This window comes from Anolis carolinensis, chromosome 1, assembly GCF_035594765.1.
Source record: "Anolis carolinensis isolate JA03-04 chromosome 1, rAnoCar3.1.pri, whole genome shotgun sequence".
NCBI classification, from domain to species: domain Eukaryota; kingdom Metazoa; phylum Chordata; class Lepidosauria; order Squamata; family Dactyloidae; genus Anolis; species Anolis carolinensis.
In genome coordinates this window covers 71,588,997-71,605,585 of record NC_085841.1, presented here as the reverse complement: position 1 = coordinate 71,605,585, position 16,589 = coordinate 71,588,997, and the positions used below count along the sequence as shown (strand labels likewise).

General features: G+C 39.0%; 1 protein-coding gene across 2 annotated transcripts in view; it reads left to right on the top strand.

The window, feature by feature from the left end:
* Positions 1-16,589, top strand: part of fndc1 (fibronectin type III domain containing 1) — a 110,879-nt gene that overhangs the window by 62,331 nt on the left and 31,959 nt on the right. For both annotated transcript variants that reach the window (XM_062976700.1, XM_062976698.1), the window contains exons 11-14: positions 1,561-1,626; positions 3,043-3,195; positions 4,871-5,101; positions 9,288-9,396. In XM_062976700.1, coding sequence (XP_062832770.1) covers positions 1,561-1,626; positions 3,043-3,195; positions 4,871-5,101; positions 9,288-9,396 — 559 coding nt within the window. The remainder of the gene's footprint in view (positions 1-1,560; positions 1,627-3,042; positions 3,196-4,870; positions 5,102-9,287; positions 9,397-16,589) is intronic.

Sequence of the window (16,589 nt, the reverse complement as noted above, 5' to 3'; positions counted from 1 at the left end):
CGGAGATTACAAATGGAAAATCATTGGATTTTCTGTTATTCTGCCAGATTAATCGGAATGGGAAGTCTCTATTTAGTTGACAAATGAAATGCATTTTAAAGGAAAAGGGTTATTTCTCCTTATTTATGCTCTAGGGTAACAATATGGTATGTAATACATTTGGATTAAAAACAAACAAGTGGCTGAAAATCTTTTAGAGTAAACTTAGTTGTGTGGTAGAAACTTTTCAGATATTCAACTCAACAAAAACATCAAATTGGACAGTGTTCTTAATTTAAACTCCCAGTAATGGTGATTCATTCTGTATGAACACTCTTGTGTTGCAATGGATGAATCATCATTTTTCATAGTAGGTGGGAGGTCAAATGAATGTCTCTTGCAGAAGAAAGTACAGTAGAGTCTCACTTATCCAAGCCTCGCTTATCCAAGTTTCTGGATTATCCAAGCCATTTTTGTAATCAATGTTTTCAATATTTCGTGATATTTTGGTGCTAAATTCGTAAATACAGTAATTACAACATAACATTACTGCATATTGAACTGCTTTTTCTGTCAAATTTGTTGTAAAACATGAAGTTTTGGTGCTTAATTTGTAAAATCATAACCTAATTTGATGTTTAATAGGCTTTTCCATAATCCCTCCTTATTATCAAGATATTCGCTTATCCAAGCTTCTGCCGGCCCGTTTAGCTTGGATAAGTGAGACTCTACTGTAATACTCTTTGGCTTTGGCCCTGTACTGCTGTGTCACCATTAATATGGATGAGAATGGTGGGAGACTATAGATCAGTTTTCTCAGCCTGTGGGTCCCCAGATGTTTTGGCCTTTAACTCCCAGAAATCCTAACAGCTGGTAAACTGGCTGGGATTTCTGGGAGTTATAGGCCAAAACACCTGTTGACCCACGGGTTGAGAACCACTGTTATAGATACTTTCAGCATTGCAGAGGTGTGGGAAGGGATGGCTAACCTGCTTGAGATAGGAGAAGGCACAGAACATGTAAGGATAAATTAGCATTGTACAAGTTGGCTGAAAGGGCACATTAATAGTGGTTCCTGTGTTGGGCTGACCTGGTATTTGGTCCATTATCATACAAATGATAAACTTTCAACTAGCGCTGACCGTGATGTGGTCTAGGGACTGTATGTGACCTGTGGAGCCCAGTTTTATGCCCTATGAAACTCACCAAATAAAAGCTGTAATTTTGAATAATTTTGCAGAAAACCCCCTCCAAATACATAAAAAACAAGGAACCACCCATGCAAGGACCCCACAACATCCTAATACCATCCATTTTCCTCTGTTTCTCTCACAATGACAACAAGTGATGTTGCATTATCACTTCCCGCTACTGTTATGAGAGAGATTACATAGAAAATGGAAGTATTGGGGCTTGCTGTGAAGGATGTAGCTCATGGCGGAGAGTGATCTGTTGAGGAAAATTGGCCCCAGGCCCTCACACAGTTGTCCAGCCCTGCTTTACTTAAAACTTATTTTACAATAAGATTTCAGATAAAAAGGAGACTTTTAAAACTGTTTCAATGTCTTCTTTCTTCCATAGATACATTCTCAGGGCTTGATGCTGATGTAACTGGGACTACAGAATCTTATGTCGTGTATGATGAAGGTATTGACAGATAGTAAAAAGTCTTTCTTTTGCCATATTGGATTACTTTTCTTTCTTGCTGTTCTCCAGATGTGTACTAGTAGTCTAGACACAACACACACCTCTGTGCATCTGAAAAAAATGAAGTTATTTCAGAATTGACCCATAAACAGATCCTATTAATCTCTTATCACTAACCATTCCATGTCACGTTTTCAGGCATTGTATTTCAAATATCTTGGTGTATAATGGAAATAAACATTAACACCACTAGCCCTGATGTGCCTGCATTGTGGGTAGGAACCAGTATGATGTTGGTGAGTAAGGAGCACTTTGAGTATCCATAGCTCCTTTTTTTTTGGAAAATGGAAATCTGCATAACCTTTTTGAGATTTTATGGTCTTTGGAAAGGCATGACCTTGTTAGAAGTCATAACCTTTTGAAAAATGATGCCATAACCTCTTGGTAAAAACAATGACCTGTTAAAGTCATAATCTTTTGGGGAAATGACATTCATGCAAGGCAATGGGTTTTCTCAGCTGTTAAACTGATGCACCTAGAGATATTTCTTTGAACTGTTGGGGACAAAGATATGCCAATGCACAAAACATACATACATACATAGCAGCATTTCGGAAGTGTTCTTTTAGTTGCCCAAAAACATCTATTATCCCTTAAAATATATTTGCCTTTAAATCATGCTCTCAAGAGACAAAAGTAAGCAGACTTCTTTAAAAGTAACATAGTTGGCTTACTTACAAACTTCCTGTATTCAGTATACAGGTACTTCACTTATCAATCCAGTTACAAATAGATTTGAAGTGGTCTCTCTGTTCTGAGAGTCTAATAGTCTCTGTCTAGTCTGAAAGTCCAATTAAGTCTCTAAGCATACTGTTCCTACTGAAGTCTAAACTGTACTGTTCCAAAATGGAGTCTGAGTCTTGAACAAGCCCAGTTCTGATCACATGGTCTGTAGCCCCTCCCACAACAAAGAATTAAGGTAAAATTGCATACCAATACACGCATATACAATACAGTAAGCAATCTGAATTATATACACAATGTATAGCTAGTGGAGGCCTGAGGAGGTTGATATTTCCAACATGTTTCTTGCCAGTTCCAGGTGTAGTAGTAGTGGATGCTGCTGGAACATGAGGTTTGTTTGAGACCTAAATCCTGTTGACTTATTAATTTTGTAAGGCTTTTAAAGGCAAGGTATGCCTAAGAGATGATTTTATCAGTTCCTTCCTCTTAAATATGGCCTCAAAGCCTATGATAAATACAAACCAAAGATTCTGTTGTGCTGCTATGATTGCAGTTTGCCTGCCTAATATGACAAAATCTAGAGCATATTTACTGGCACTATATACTAAAAGATCTATGATTTGTGACATGCATTAATATATCTGATGTTTCTGATCTTGTTTTTTTACCTAGACTATGAGTTTTTTGAAACGACCTTGCCTCCCTCTACCACCATCATTGCAACTACAACAGAAGCCCTGCCCGAAACCATCTTCCCAGAGTTCAGTGTCACAGGCACAGATCCTCTCTCAGAATATGATGCTGCTGGAAGGAAACGGTTTACTGGTATGTCTGAAGCTTTCTCCTCTTAAATTTCAGTGATTAAATGGTATAGCTACACATGATGCTAAGTGCAGAGTGAATGCTGATTTAACAGGAAGTGTCTCCTGTTATTGATGCCGTGTGTTTTTCGGTCAACTCTGACTTACGGCAATCTTTTCTTGGCAAGGTTTATACAGAGGCAGTTTGCCATTGCTTTCCTCTAATACTGAAAGAGTGGGACTTGCCTGGGGTTTGTTATTTCCCTCTTGCCCTCTTGGAAAACACGCACAGATGGCCTCTGCATGCTAGAAATGTCTGTGTTTGTAATTTGGCCATGCCAACCTACTGAAACTCTGCATTGTGGTAATTTAAAAATGAATGAAGCAGCAATAAATTATGCCTTCGATCTTTTTGTCTCAGTAGCACTATGGAGCCAAATCCAACTGATGACAGACACTCCACACTTGCCAATTTTTTCCAGTGATTGATGGGAATTGAGTGTGCATGTGAATTAGTTTATGGAGTAGTACCCATCATTATCTTAGTCCATAGATGTCACTTGTTAGAGTTGACCATTTAATTAATTCTTTAAACAACAACTAGTAACCTGTATATCTGACAGTCAAGGCTTTTAAGGGATGTTGAGCTGATTTCTATAAAGTGGCTGGATGGCATGCAACACCTCTTCCAGAAAGTGTTTCTCAATTACAGTATTTGAATTAGAAAGAATTAAAAGTGTCTGAGCATAAACAGGTGTTGAAATATTACTCCCTGAAGTAATGAAGTCTTAACAAGATTTTTTTTTTTTAAAAAAAGTCCTTATGAATACCTTGTACTATTTAAAGGGAGTGGGGTAAAGGGTGCTCCTTTAACAAAATTTGCAAACTGTAACTGAATAAACATTTTTTTTTCATTAATTCACAAGCTATGTTTTAGAGAGCATTTTTGTTTCTGTAAAGCAGAAATGTCTTTACAAGAGTGGTGCCCAATTTTACCCTCTAAGTCAGTTCTTCTCCAGTTACTTTTTCACGGCCTTCTTTAGTTCCACTGTTAGCTTTTTCTAGCAATTCTTTCTCTTGGATGTTGATTTTTTAAAATGCCATAGCTATTTTGTGAGATGGTAGTGGGGGCAAGTTGGATGGCCTAACATACTTTGCTGCCTAAGGCAGAAGGGCACACTCATTAAAGCTTTTGTGGTGATAGAGATGGTGTCTTTTGCTAAGTAGATCAGATTTAGCCCAAGGGCTGCCACTTGCTGATCCTTAATATACTCTCAGAAAATTATAAACAAACATGGGTGTGTTCCATGAGTCTTCATGTATATGAATGCAGCTTGCTGTTCTCAAATCATTCCTTTTCTCAGACTTCCGCCCTGAACACAGTGAATTTTTGTTGTGCTGGTGGTTTCCACCCCAGTGGATTTATGAGAATTCTCTACTGTTTTAGGAGGTTTTCAGATGGCATCAGTTTACAGACTTGAAAATTTTAACAAACAGTAGAAAAATGTACTTGTTATTAATCCAGGAAATGAATGTCTAATTTACCCTTGTACTTTAAATGCATACTTTATCTGGTTTGTAATTCCAACTCACTGTTGAAAATCTTTTAATGTCAGGATTTTGTTTTCTTTTTTTAAAAAAAATCCATCAGTATTTGGAGACTTTTGGAATAAATAATTCCACTTTCTATTTTGTTCCAGCTCCTTATGTGACTTACCTAAACAAAGACCCGGGAGCTCCTTGCTCATTGACAGAGGCACTGGATCATTTCCAAGTAGAGAGCCTTGATGAAATCATACCCAATGACCTAAAAAACACAGAGATGCGTCCTCAGAAGGCCCCTCACAATATTACCATAGTAGCTGTTGAAGGCTGCCATTCCTTTGTGATTCTTGACTGGGCTAAACCTATGCATGGAGACATGGTCACAGGTACAGTAATACCAGCTACTTGTGATGAATGATGGGTTTGGCAATCAGTTGGTTCTCATTACTGATGATATCTGCACTGAGAAACTTTCAATTTGCTGTCAAGTATTTTTTTTTTATTTAGGCATGCCTTTATTAATTAACCAAGTTCAAATGGACATGACCAATGAAGCTTGCATGAGTTTATTGAAGTGGTTTTTCAAAGTGATTTCACAATTTCTTTTAATTAAGGTATATTTTCCTTTTTATGTTTTATTACATATTTAATATGTCAATGAGTCACCTAATGTCCTATCAGTTCACATATCAAGGCTAAAAGGATTATATAGGTATATTGGAACCAGAAGTGTTTTGGATTTACACTTTTTAAATTTGGAATATCTATATTTGCATGTGCTACATGATGAAACATCTTGGATATGTGATCCTAGATGCAACATTCATTTAGTTTTATTATACACATCACATGAAGGTATTTTTAGGTACAATATTTTTTAACAATTTTGTACATGAAACAACATTTGTGTACATTCAGCTATCAGAAATCAAAGGTGTCACTATCTCAACCAACCACATGAACAGTTTCAGATTTTAGAAAATGTCAGGTTTTTAGATAAGGGATAATCAACTTGTATGTATTTTAAGTACATATATAGATAGATAGAATATGTTGTATACATACAGACACACACACACATTATTTCTGTTAAAATAATTTTTGTAATATAATGGAACAAGATTCTGTTAAATGTTGACAAGCCAGAAGGCCTGGCTTATCAACACAGGATTGCTCACTGCAGCTGTTGGGCAAGCAATATTGGCTAACCCTGAAGTGTGAATTCTGCTTGTGCAGTGAGCTGCTGGTGGATATCTCTGTATGTGCTCCGTTCCTTCGACACCATAGAACCCTGCCCATATGGAATGGATTTTTATATAAAGATTTTAAAACTGAACAAATGAATTAATCACTATCTTATTTTTGGAAAATAATAAAAATGCATATCACATTGCCTCTCTTTGTGTGTATGTGCTTCAAGGCACTTGTTGAATTTCACAGGGCAAGGAATACTCAAAAGTGGCTTGCTATTGATTTCCTCTGAAATATAGTTTGCAGTACCTAGTATTCCTTTATAGTTCCCCTTCCAACTGTTAATGTGGTCTGACCCTTCTTAGTTTGCAAGCAGATAGGATCTAGTGACTTCAGGGTACATATTTATTTATTTATTTATTTCCATAATTTCTATCCCGCCTTTCTCACCTGAAGATTTGGATGCTATTTTTCTAACGTGATGTAGGAAAGCTGCTTTGAGTTTCCTTGTAGAGAGAAAAAGTGGGGTATAAATAATAATAATAATAATAATAATAATAATAATAATAATAATAATACAAACAGAGGCACAACTATGTGGCCCAAATGATTCATTGGAACTTATGCCTCAAGTACCACCTCCCTGCAGTAAAGAACTGGTGTGATCACAAACATGCAAAGGTTGTGGAAAATGAATACGCAAAGATACTGTGGGACTTCCGAATCCAGACTGACAAAGTTCTGGAACACAACACACCAGACCTCACAGTTGTGGAAAGGAAAAAGGTTTGGATCATTGATGTTGCCATCCCAGGTGACAGTCGCATTGATGAAAAACAACAGGAAAAACTCAGCCGCTATCAGGACCTCAAGACTGAACTTCAAAGACTCTGGCAGAAACCAGTGCAGGTGGTCCCGGTGGTGATGGGCACACTGGGTGCTGTGCCAAAAGATCTCAGCTGGCATTTGGAAACAATAGACATTGACAAAATTACGATCTGCCAACTGCAAAAGGTCACCCTACTGGGATCTGCACGCATCATCCAAAAATACATCACACAGTCCTAGACACTTGGGAAGTGTTTGACTTGTGATTTTGTGATATGAAATCCAGCATGTCTATCTTGTTTGCTGTGTCATACAATAAAATAATAATAATAATGGGATATGTGGCAATTTAACTTTTCCAAGGTCTGTCTGATGGAGCCTCTTCCCACTTATAGTTTTGTGAAGGGCAAGGGGTTAGGTCTTGGAAGAAAACAGAGCTTTCACTTTGTCCACACTCAAGGGTCATTGCATTGAAATCATGACATGTTATTTCACTAACAGCAGATTTCCTCAATCTCTTGCCATCTTCAATTGTAGTACCAATCAGACCTTGGAAAAGTTACTTTTGGACTATACTTAGTTCATAATTTTGAGAGTTGTAATCCAAAAAAGTAAGTCTCTCAAGCTCTAAATCCAAACATATGGCTCCGGCTTGGAGATGGCTAACTCATAGTGACAGTCTCTTGGTTTGGTAGTACTGTATCTCAGAACTATTGGCTCACAAATTGCAACCTGATATGCAAAATTAGAATGAATTACTAGTTTTAAGGCTAAACTTTATTATTATTCATCTTGAAGAAGTATTTGAACTGAACATCATTCATACATATTCCGGTACAGCTGCATGCAGCAATAAGCAATGCACTATTTCAGCCTTCAGATATTCAGAAGTCTTATCTGAAATCAGTTGTCTTCTTAGATTTGTGTCAAAGGCAGTTTAGAAATAGAGGAAAAAATATTTCAAATACTAAAGGCTGAACCATGAATAACACCAAAGTTATTACTTGGCTTTTAAAACTTGAAAGGATTTGTCTAATCTACCATTAAGAGTCAGTTGAAGCTTTAAGTGTTGGACTAGAACTCTGGGAGACCAGGATTCAGATTTGTACTCAGCCAAGGAAACCCGCTGGGTGGCCTGGCAATGACACACTTAGCTTTATAGAAAGGCAATAACACTCTGAATAAATCCTGCCAAGAAAACCTGTTTATAGGTTTGCCTTAAGTTGGAGTTGACTTGAAGGCACATGACAGTGGTAACCACAAATTTAAAATTGGATTATGTGGTTGATAATATCCACCATCTTCAGAATCTCAAGGAAATCAACCAGGTGCGTTGGCTCAGAGCCAGACAAGAAAAAATAAATAAAATACACATGCACTTCCGATTAAACATGTTAATCTAGATTTATTGAATGAAAAGTCTGTTGTGAGACGTGAATGTCTGTTAGACACGATTAGGTAGAGTGTCAACTTATCATATATTTCTTCAATGTGTTGATAGAGTGTATTTATCGGGGCATTTCCATTGAGGTTAGCTCAGGCAGAATCAGAAATTTGAAGAATAGTTCTATGAGAACAGGCCATGCATTTGTATGTGGCAACACTACTTCTTTCTCCAAAACTCAAGCATCTGAATACAGTCTTTGATATGCTACTGTGGCAAATATCATCATGATTGTCATCACTGCCATTGTCATTTTGATTATTACAGTACTGATGTTAGTCTTTTCTAGCACAAAAAAGAGAAACAAATGGGGTCAATATGATATGCCATTTCATGAGTAGGAGCAGCAAAACCAATCTGCATCCCTTCTACTTGAGGAATGTATTCTCATTTAGAGGGGTTGTACAGGGGCTTTGTTCTTTGAAGACAATCGAGGGCTTGTGACCACAAATCTATGGAAATTTCAGGGACACTTTCTTGAAACCATACCTTATGCTATGATATATAGCAGCCTTCTTCAATTTGTACCCTCTAGATTTACCTTTGCCAACTGTTTTCCATTGCTGGTGAGGATGGGAATTGGACCTCCTCTCTTGAATGATAGTAAAATGCACTTTGAAAACAAAACCTTTATTAATAATGAATAAACAAAGCTTGATTAAAAACATAAAAGTCATATTGCCTGACTAATTAAACTCGCTATAGCAACAGACCAGCTTACATGCCTAAGGCTTGCTTGAGTAAAATCTTTTTTTGCCTGCCAGTGGGAGGACAACAGAGGGGTAATCAGTCTAACTCAGTGGTTCTCAACTTGTGGGTCCCCAGATGTTTTGGCCTTCAACTCCCAGAAATTCTAACAGCTGGTAAACTGGCTGGGATTACTGGGAGTTGTAGGCCAAAACACCTGGGGACCCACAAGTTGAGAACCACTGGTCTAACTTCTCCCAGTAGCGGGTTGAAGAAGCTGTGGGTGGACCTCCCAAAAGTCTCCAAAGGAATGGGACCAATGGTTACTACGTATTGACCTGATGGTAGCTCTGGTGGTGTATTGGATTTTAAGGCTTCCTTTCTGTCTCCCAGCCTAATATATCATCTTCTTTTCTTCACAGGATATTTGGTTTACAGTGCATCATATGATGACTTCATCAGAAACAAATGGTCAACCAAGTCTTCAGGAAACACAAATTTACCTATTGAGAACCTGAAGCCAAATACAAGGTACTCTTTTGTTTGAATAATACAGTTATTCTTTTAAAAACACATTGAAAGTGAACTGAGGATAAATCAGATATAAAGCTTAGGAATGAAAAAGAATTTCAGAAATGGACGGTGTTTCAGAAAGGTCTATTATGAGAGGAGCTTTCAATTTCCACCTGAGTTTATGGAGTCTTGGCAGTATCAATCTCAACTTGCCAATTCTCTGTGCGTTGCCTTGCCTAACATACCAAACTGTGAGTGGAAGAAAATAACTGCTGTTGCTTAACTAAAAGGCTGCTTCTGTGTTGGCCCTGTGTTGGGCCTTTAAATAGTTCTTTCCTCCAGCAAGAACTCTAGAAGGCTATTTTACTCCTCTAACTCATTTAGCCAAAAGAATAAAATGGCTAAAATTCTGTATAGTACTAATAATGGAGAGTTCAAGCATATTTAGAAACTTTCATGGTTGAATTCTGAAAAGCAATAGAGACCCCATTCTGCTTTGTACTTTTCTCATTTTTGAGCAGTCCAATTTCAGCTTAGGAAAGAGAGGAAACTTGTGAATGTGAGGGCTGTTATCTCCAAAAAGTTTAAATGAGTTTGATTCTGAATCAAATTGGGTGGATTTAACCTTTCAGTAATCAGAGCAGATCAGCATGGCAGTAGTTTCAAAGGCTGCTATGTGTGTCCAGTTTTCTCAATCCTTTATTTGTTCCCTATCTTCTTAGAGTGGTTATTCCCACAAAGAGGAGATGCATGATAAAAAGAGGATAGTTCTGTATAAAATATGTATATTATACCATCCATATTTAAATACACATTTAGAAAACAAAATTCATAATTTAACCAGCTCACCATCGTGGAGAAGACTATGACCAAATGACCTCTTTGCTTGCGCTCAGTCTGCTGTTGAAATAATTGATGCTAATGAGCAATTGCAGGACCATGGCTGTGCATTTTTGAACTTTGAACCAAACTTGGGATGAACAACCAAATAGAAGACTGTACTCTGTAAAGTGGGACATAGCCACCCTATTTCTAGTAGAAGTAGCTAATTTCTAGTATTAAAAAGTTTCAAAATCTTAGGGCTTGCATAGGAATGCATTTGCAGAAAATAACTGAGACCTAGATTGAGGTATGGGGTGCATGGTCTGCCAGATGATGTTCCTGTCAGTTCTGTCTGGCAAATAGGGAGGTATTGAAAGAGCTCTAGTCTGTTCACGTGTGAGGAGCTCCATGTTCCCATTTCTACAACTGATGGATTCCCTTAGTGTTTCTCATTAATGCATTATAATGTAATTATTCATTAATTTCTTTCTCAAATGAAGCAGCAATTATAGCAGTTTTCTTCTCCATGTGATAAAGTCTTCCATGCAGTTTAGAAGCCTCTTCACATTTCAGGACTTACTCTGTGAAAAATGTGCATCTGTTTGTTTTGCAGTGAAAACTGATTAAAACAATAGATGAAACAGGTTTTTCTGCACAGAAAATATTTTTGTTACCTTAAGATTTCAGTTGGGGACTTATTCTGCAGAAAAGTCACACTGTTTTGTATTGTAAATTGCATTTTCTGCACCATGTACAAAGATATATAAGGACTTTTCTGATCAAGATTTCTCGACTCTGGATCAAAAATATTACCACTTTTTGAACCTTTCCATACCTATCTAATAAGGTGCTTTATAATTTGCTTTGGAGAGAGCCTACATAATAATAATAATAATAATTATTATTATTATTATTATTATTATTATTATTATTATTATTATTATTATTTATATCCTGCCCTATCTCCCTAAGGGGACATATGAGGCACAGTGCAGGTTATAAAACAAAACAAAAAAATCCATCAGTTCAGGGCAGATACTTTGTTGGAGGTGTGTGCTACTATTTGGTTAACTATAGCAGTAAATGAAATTGCTTTCTCAATGCTAGGAGCAGGATTGCTTTATCAGCTTACAAAGTTCTGGATTCTGATGGATCTGGGTCCATAGATATAGCCTTTCTTCAACTCCAAGGGCATCCTGTGAGCAAACAATACAGTGGAATATTTCGGTTTTTCCTGTTTCTGCCTCAGTACAAGAACATGACTGATAAATGAGCATATGTATTTAGATTGCAAAATCCAGTTGCAGACATTAGTTTGCACTCATTTAGGACCAAACTAACTTTTCCACTCACACTTTTGTTCCCAGTTTCATTTTGATTTGTATATGAAGTCAGTGCAAAAGGCTATAAAGCATGGACAGTCATGCCAGTGGAGCCGGAAAAGTGTTTTTGGGGAGATTGCATCTCTGTGATAATGTTTCCATGCTCAGTCCAATGCAGTGAGGCAAAGAGGGTTGAGGGGAGGAGTGAGAGCAAGTGGAGTTTGGAGTTACGCACCGTTTAGATATGTTTTAGCCATATTTATAGGCAGGCACATATCTGCACAAGGAGTCAGATCTAGAAAAAGCAATTCACCATTGCTTCGGCTGCTCAGAAATTTGTATCATGAAGGTAACATATATATTGGTGAGGTTGCCTTCCATTCACTTAGGTGGGGCTTACTGAATACTGCATTGTGATTCTGCAGCTGTTTTCCACTTCAGTTCAGCCAGAGATCATTGCTGTCGGGCTGTTTCTTGAAAACCAACTGGTTTCCATTATGCACTTTTGAAAGAAAAAAAAAGAAACAAGGATCTAAGCTACATGGGGTGAGGCTGGGGATTTTTTTTTCCCTCTGGCATCAAAACGCTGTGTGCGTTGTCAGCCATTATTATTTGTATTCTCTGTGAACTCATGGGCTGAAACAACCCCAGATCATTTGACATAAATAGTTTTTCAACCACTAGCAACATTTCTGTAATTGGGCAAACATGAAGTGAAAGATTAAGATGGACTAAAACCATGTGTTCATGATTATGTGCAGATTTGGAGGAAACTCTGACTCAGGCTAAACCAAACTCTACAGTAAATACATATTCTACAGAATTCAGATCTGTTCCTTTCTTACTTATAAGTAGGCACACATGATCCCCATCTGGATCATGTCTGCTTTACATGAGTGGAGGATGTTTAATGAGCAAAGGCTAAAAGAGGGGGGAAATGGCATCAACTAAGTCATTTCCCCCTTCTCCTTCCTCTCTATGTGGCGTGGTTTTATATAAATTGCGAATGGACATTTAAACATCTGTCTCCTGTCTACCCCCAGTTCAAATGAGGACACTATTTTCTTGCTCTCAAGTAAAAAGAAAGAAATAAATAATAATAATAATAATAATAATAATAATAATAATAATAATAATAATAAACTTTATTTATACCCCGCCACCATCTCCCCAATGGGGACTCGGGGCGGCTTACATGGGGCCATGCCCAGAACAATACAATATAACAAAATATAATAAAACAACAAATCATAGCACATTAAACAACACAATAAAAGAAAATATACACTACATTAAACAAGGTCAAAGAACAATAAAACCAAGGGCGGGCCACATGAACACTAGATTAAAACTCGAGGTGAGAAAGGAAGTAGGAGTAAAAACCACAGAGGACAGGATCATAAAGTGGCGGTGCTATCTGGAGGACAAATATTGAAGGAGAGCAGCAAAAGGGATGTATGAAGTGATTACTCTCCAAAGGCACAACCATGTTTTCAGGTCTTTCCTAAAGGCTGCTAATGTGGGGGCTTGCCTAATCTCACCGGGCAGTGAGTTCCACAATCGGGGGGCCACAGCAGAGAAGGCCCTCTCCCTTGTTCCCACAAGGCGGGCCTGAGATATTGGCAGTGGTGACAGGAGAGCCTCCCCTGACGATCGAAGGGATCGGGCAGGTTTATGATAGGAGATACGGTCACGAAGGTAGGTGGGTCCCAAACCGTTTAGGGCTTTATAAATGATGGTCTGCACCTTGAATTGGGACCGGAAAATAAACGGCAGCCAGTGGAGCTCCTTGAACAAGTGAGTGGATCTCTCCTTGTAACTCGCCCCAGTTATTAGTCTGGCCGCCGACCGCTGGACCAGTTGTAATTTCCGGGCCGTCTTCAAGGGAAGCCCCACGTAGAGTGCATTACAGTAGTCCAGTCTAGAGGTAACTAAGGCATGCACCACCATGGTCAAGTCAGACTTCACGAGGTATGGTCGCAGTTGGCGCACAAGTTTGAGTTGTGCAAAGGCCCTCCCGGCCACTGCCGACACCTGCGCCTCAAGCGTCAGCGCTGAGTCCAGGAGGACCCCCAAACTGCGGACCTGTGATTTCAGGGGGAGTGCAACCCCGTCCAGCACAGGTTGCCACCCAATACCCCGATCAGACGAGTGACTGACCAGGAGGGCCTCTGTCTTGTCGGGATTGATCCTCAGCTTGTTCCTCCTCATCCAGTCCGCCACAGCGGCCAGGCACTGGTTCAGCATCCGAGGGGCTTCCTTGGAGTTAGATGGAAACGAGTAGTGGATTTGCGTGTCATCTGCGTAGAGATGGCAACGCCCTCCAAAACTCCGGATGACCTCTCCCAGCGGTTTCATGTAGATGTTGAATAGCATGGGGGATAGGATAGACCCTTGTGGGACCCCACAGGTCAATGGCCAGGGGTCCGAGCAAGTATCCCCCAGCTTCACCATCTGGGAACGACCCTCCAGGAAGGACTGGAGCCACAGCAAAACCGTGCCACCAAGCCCCATCCCGGAGAGCCTCCCCAGAAGGATACCATGGTCGATGGTATTGAAAGCCGCTGAGATGTCCAAGAGAACCAGCAGGGTCACACTCCCCCTGTCCAGCTCCCTGCGGAGGTCATCCACCAAGGCCACCAAAGCCATCTCAGTACTGTGCCCAGGCCTGAAGCCAGACTGCGAGCAGTCCAGAAAATCAGTGTCATCGAGGAATTCTTGGAGCTGCGTGGCAACCACCCACTCCAGAACCTTGCCCAGAAACGGGAGGTTGGAGATTGGTCTGTAGTTGTTACATACAGATGGGTCCAGGGAGGTCTTTTTTAATAGCGGTTTTACCACCGCCTGCTTAAAGCAGGATGGAACTGTCCCCTGACCCAAGGAGGCATTTATAATAGCCACAAACCAATCCAACAACCCCTCTTTGGCCAGTTTAACCAGCCAAGAAGGACAAGGATCCAGAGCGCAAGTGGTCGCCTCACAGACCCAAGAATCCCCTCCACGTCATCAGGAAGAACAAGCCGGAAAGAATCCCACAAAATCGGACAGACAGGTACCTCGGTTACCTCCGCTGGAACTACAGTTAAGCTGGAGTCCAACTCACGGCGTATCTGAGCAACTTTGCCTGCAAAATGGTGCGCGAAATCGCTGCACCGAGTTGCCAAGTCATCGGGAAGCCCCTGGGTCTCAGGAGGCCGCAGGAGCTCCCCAACAACTTGGAACAACTTAAACTAAACACTATATATGTATTGTAGAACTAAGTTGAGCCCAGATTTCTTTCTCCTGGGGCTAGATATGACTCTGAATTACCATATGCATTCAAATGCAGGTTCTTAGGTTGTTGCTTGAGTTAAAGTAAAACAAAGAACTGTAGACTGTTTCACTAAAGGCATTAATTCAGATCCTGGTGGGATTGTGAAATGTTCTGGAAAGAAAAGCACAGAGTTCCCATACACTCCATTGGTTTTACAGTAGAGTCTCACTTATCCAACCTTTGCTCATGCAACGTTCTGTATTATCCAATGTAGTCTGCCTCCCGCCCAGATCCACAGCTGTTTCTCTAAGCAGGCAGGGATCACAGATTTTAAAAAAAATCTTCACAGGACTGAATTTTTTTTATGGATTTAACTTCCTACTGTTGTTACTGTAATTTCATTTTATTGAATTCTATCTTTATTTGTAGTCAATTTTTAATAGTCAATGTTTTAGTAGTTTTGTAGTTAATGTTTTTGGTGCTAAATTTGTAAATACAGTAATTACGACATAACGTTACCATGTATTGAACTGATTGTCTGCTGATTTGTTGTAAAACATGATGTTTTGGTATTTAATTTGTAAAATCATAATTTAATTTGACATTTAATAGGCTTTTCCTTAATCCCTCCTTATTATCCAACATTTTCACTTATCCAACATTCTGCTGGCCCGTTTATGTTTGATAAGCAAGACTCTACTGTACATGAAAGTTGAAATTTTATAACAGTCCTGTTTTTGAATATTCTTAGCTATACTGAAAATCGACTTCCTTGTGTTTTTGAAATATCACTTGAGAACAGAACAATCACCATTTCCTAGGGAGGATTTTTTTTCCTACTCAACCACCAGAGTTTATTTTAAAGTTACATCATTCACATAAATGGGTTGCTTGTGTAAACTGTTATTTTGAAATTACCACTGTAGCTGTTTGGTGCAGAGCCATTTCCGTTGTAGTGTCCAGTTTAATGTTGTTGTTTTTGTGGGATTTAATCCTGGATTGTTTTAAATTTGTTTCTTGTTCTTCTGTCTCGGATAGGTTCTAAATTGTTTGATAATTTTTCCAATCATTTTATAGTATTAGGAATGTTAGTCAGAACTCACCCTTTAACCTTTACATGGCCACCTTTGAACATCATTTGATAGCAAGGTGAAATAAAAATATTTTTAAGGCTTTATACAACTTTTGTAATGTAGATACGTGAAAACCATAATAATAGCAAATCCTATTGAAATGAAGGACGTCTGGGCCAATAATACCATAAAGTCACACTGGAGAATCTAGAACATGCTTAGAAAGGACTTTTGTGTACTGTGGATAAATGAATTATGGATATGAGGCCAGGCCATGTTTAAAGAATCAAATTACCTTTTATAGAACTGAACAAATTCCATCCAGATTGGCCCGTAGTTCTGGCAAATTTTTCTTTTCTGTTTCTAGATGTCACAAGAATTGTAAAACCTTGGCTTTATCCACTCATGCATCCAATCCTGATCTAAATATATCTGGGGCTTCTCATACTTTCTGCTAGAGGCGTGATTAACTGTGGTTCTTTCCACACTGCCCTATATCCCAAGATCTGATCCCATATTATCTACTTATTCCAGATTATCTGGCAGTGGAGACTCTGAAGTTCCTGCCCCAGTAACCACACTCCCAGTTTGTTTGTTTGTTTGTTTGTTTTTGGAAATAATTTTGTAATTAAACATGCATTGGTATAAAGCCCTATACCATTTCAGCCCCCCCCCCCCCGATGGATTGTCACCTTGATGTGGTGAGGGGGCTTGTGTGTTCTAATGAACCTGCAGGCACAA